The sequence below is a fragment of the Rhagoletis pomonella genome, unplaced genomic scaffold (genome assembly GCF_013731165.1).
Source record: "Rhagoletis pomonella isolate Grant_MI unplaced genomic scaffold, Rhpom_1.0 Rhpom_scaffold_00001, whole genome shotgun sequence".
NCBI lineage: Eukaryota > Metazoa > Arthropoda > Insecta > Diptera > Tephritidae > Rhagoletis > Rhagoletis pomonella.
The window spans coordinates 60,118,464-60,120,161 of record NW_023458555.1 but is presented as its reverse complement, the minus strand read 5'-3'; the positions used below and the strand labels follow the sequence as shown (position 1 = coordinate 60,120,161).

Here is a 1,698-nt window from a genome sequence, read left to right as displayed (position 1 = left end):
GATAAGCCCAAATCAATTCGCGAGCGTGATTTCTCAGAGTTGCATTACTGTCAAATTTACAGAAGTTTGCTGAGAAAAATTTGAATTCATAGTCGCGCCAATTGAGCATAAACGTCAAATCGAAATGTCACGCAAGATAAATCTTGGAATTTGAGTTAGCTTTTTACGCACGCATATAAGGTTGGCATGTAACAATTCTTCCCGATATAAATTGGGCTTTAAAGTGCAGAAATGTGTACTATGGTTAGGATTGCATGTGGTGGGCTAGGTCAACACCTCAATCTCTACGTGTTGTAATAATAATAAAGTCCGGCGCTTACACAATATCTTAGTGTTTGGCCGAACTTCTCCTCCGATTTGTCGCGTGTGCCTTAATGTTGTGGCACGAATGGGGGTGCCTACGGTTTTATGTCGACTCTGAACGGCGATTGTATTTTATGGGAAACTTTTTTTCTTTTTCACTTCTAACCATTATACCCCCAGTGGCCTATATGCGAGACCTATATTCAGATAAATTTTTTGGTTTTTGGTATCGATATTTGGAATATCGAGTCTTTTTATTCCGATATTAATGGGTACCCGATATTTGTAAAGCGATAATTTAAATGAATACCATATCGATACTTTCGGTTCGATATCGTGTCCCTAATCGCAATTCAGTTTGCTTCACTGTGAAGTTTTCTTCAAATATGTTAACTACTCATACTCTAACAAAAAGGGTATAGAAGGACCCAGCGGATCAAATGCTCACAAATGATAATACATGCGAGTGAAATGCGAGATTTAACCCGGAAAAACTCTCGCAAATGAATGGGGAAACGATAGCAATATGACTTATATGTCGTTCAGTTTGTGGCAGTGAATCTTTCATTTACGATAGTTGAAAGGAATATCGTTAAGCAGCATTTACATGAGGCGATTTTCTAAGCGATTCAACAACGCCTGAGAAGTTGCCTGAAAAGTTGATAACACACGTGCATTTACACGGGCGACAAAAGTTGAACGAGTTCGAATGTCAACGTTGACTTTTTAAAATTTTGGTTAAATATGAATAGAAGAAAAATTTTAAAACTTAGCATCAACATAATTGCTAAAGAAATAATAAAAGATTTAATCAATAACCTACGCAAGGAAGTGGTAAAGAGGAAACGTAGAGTATGGGTAAGGAAATGGGTTCGTCAGCGTGAATTTTTGGGTGCTTCTGATAATTTGTACAAGGAGCTTGCCTTAGACGACCCGAAAAACTTTCAACAGCGTTTAAGAATGACCAACGAACAGTTCAATTATCTTCTCCTAAAATGTGCACCTTTAATAAAAAAACAGGATACAAGTATGCGTGCAGCGCTCTCACCAATAATTAAATTGCAAGTTACGTTAAAATTTTTGGCAAGTGGTGACAATTACCCAACTTTAGCGGAACTATTTCGAGTACCAGAGAGCACCATTTCCCTATTTTTGAAGGATGTACTCGACGCTATATGCGAGGTTTTGAACAAGTATATTCAGGTAAAATGGTTAGCGGTTTAGGAAAGTTATAGAATATGACCTTGTTTTGCATTGAAGGTACCAACATCAAAAGAACAATGGTCTAAAATTCAAAAACGATTTTGCTGATATCTGGCAGTTTCCTCACTGTTGTGGAGCTCTGGATGGGAAGCACGTCCTCATACAAAATCCACCACGCGGAGCCTCCGACTT

At 38.0% G+C, this 1,698-nt stretch overlaps 1 protein-coding gene across 1 annotated transcript; it reads left to right on the top strand.

The window, feature by feature from the left end:
- Positions 1 to 650: 650 nt before the first annotated feature.
- LOC118751768 lies at positions 651 to 1,690 on the top strand. Its single transcript, XM_036486589.1, has 2 exons — positions 651 to 1,506; positions 1,564 to 1,690. Exons 1-2 carry the CDS (start codon positions 1,048 to 1,050, stop codon positions 1,612 to 1,614), a joined length of 510 nt encoding a protein of 169 aa, XP_036342482.1. The 5' UTR covers positions 651 to 1,047; the 3' UTR covers positions 1,615 to 1,690.
- The last annotated feature ends 8 nt before the right edge of the window (positions 1,691 to 1,698 follow it).

Coding starts and splice junctions, on each gene's coding strand:
- LOC118751768 (XM_036486589.1), top strand. CDS start 1,048: ATGAATAGAAGAAAAATTTTAAAACTTAGCATCAACATAATTGCTAAA. Junction 1,507..1,563: donor TTTTGAACAAGTATATTCAG/GTAAAATGGTTA, acceptor TTTGCATTGAAG/GTACCAACATCAAAAGAACA.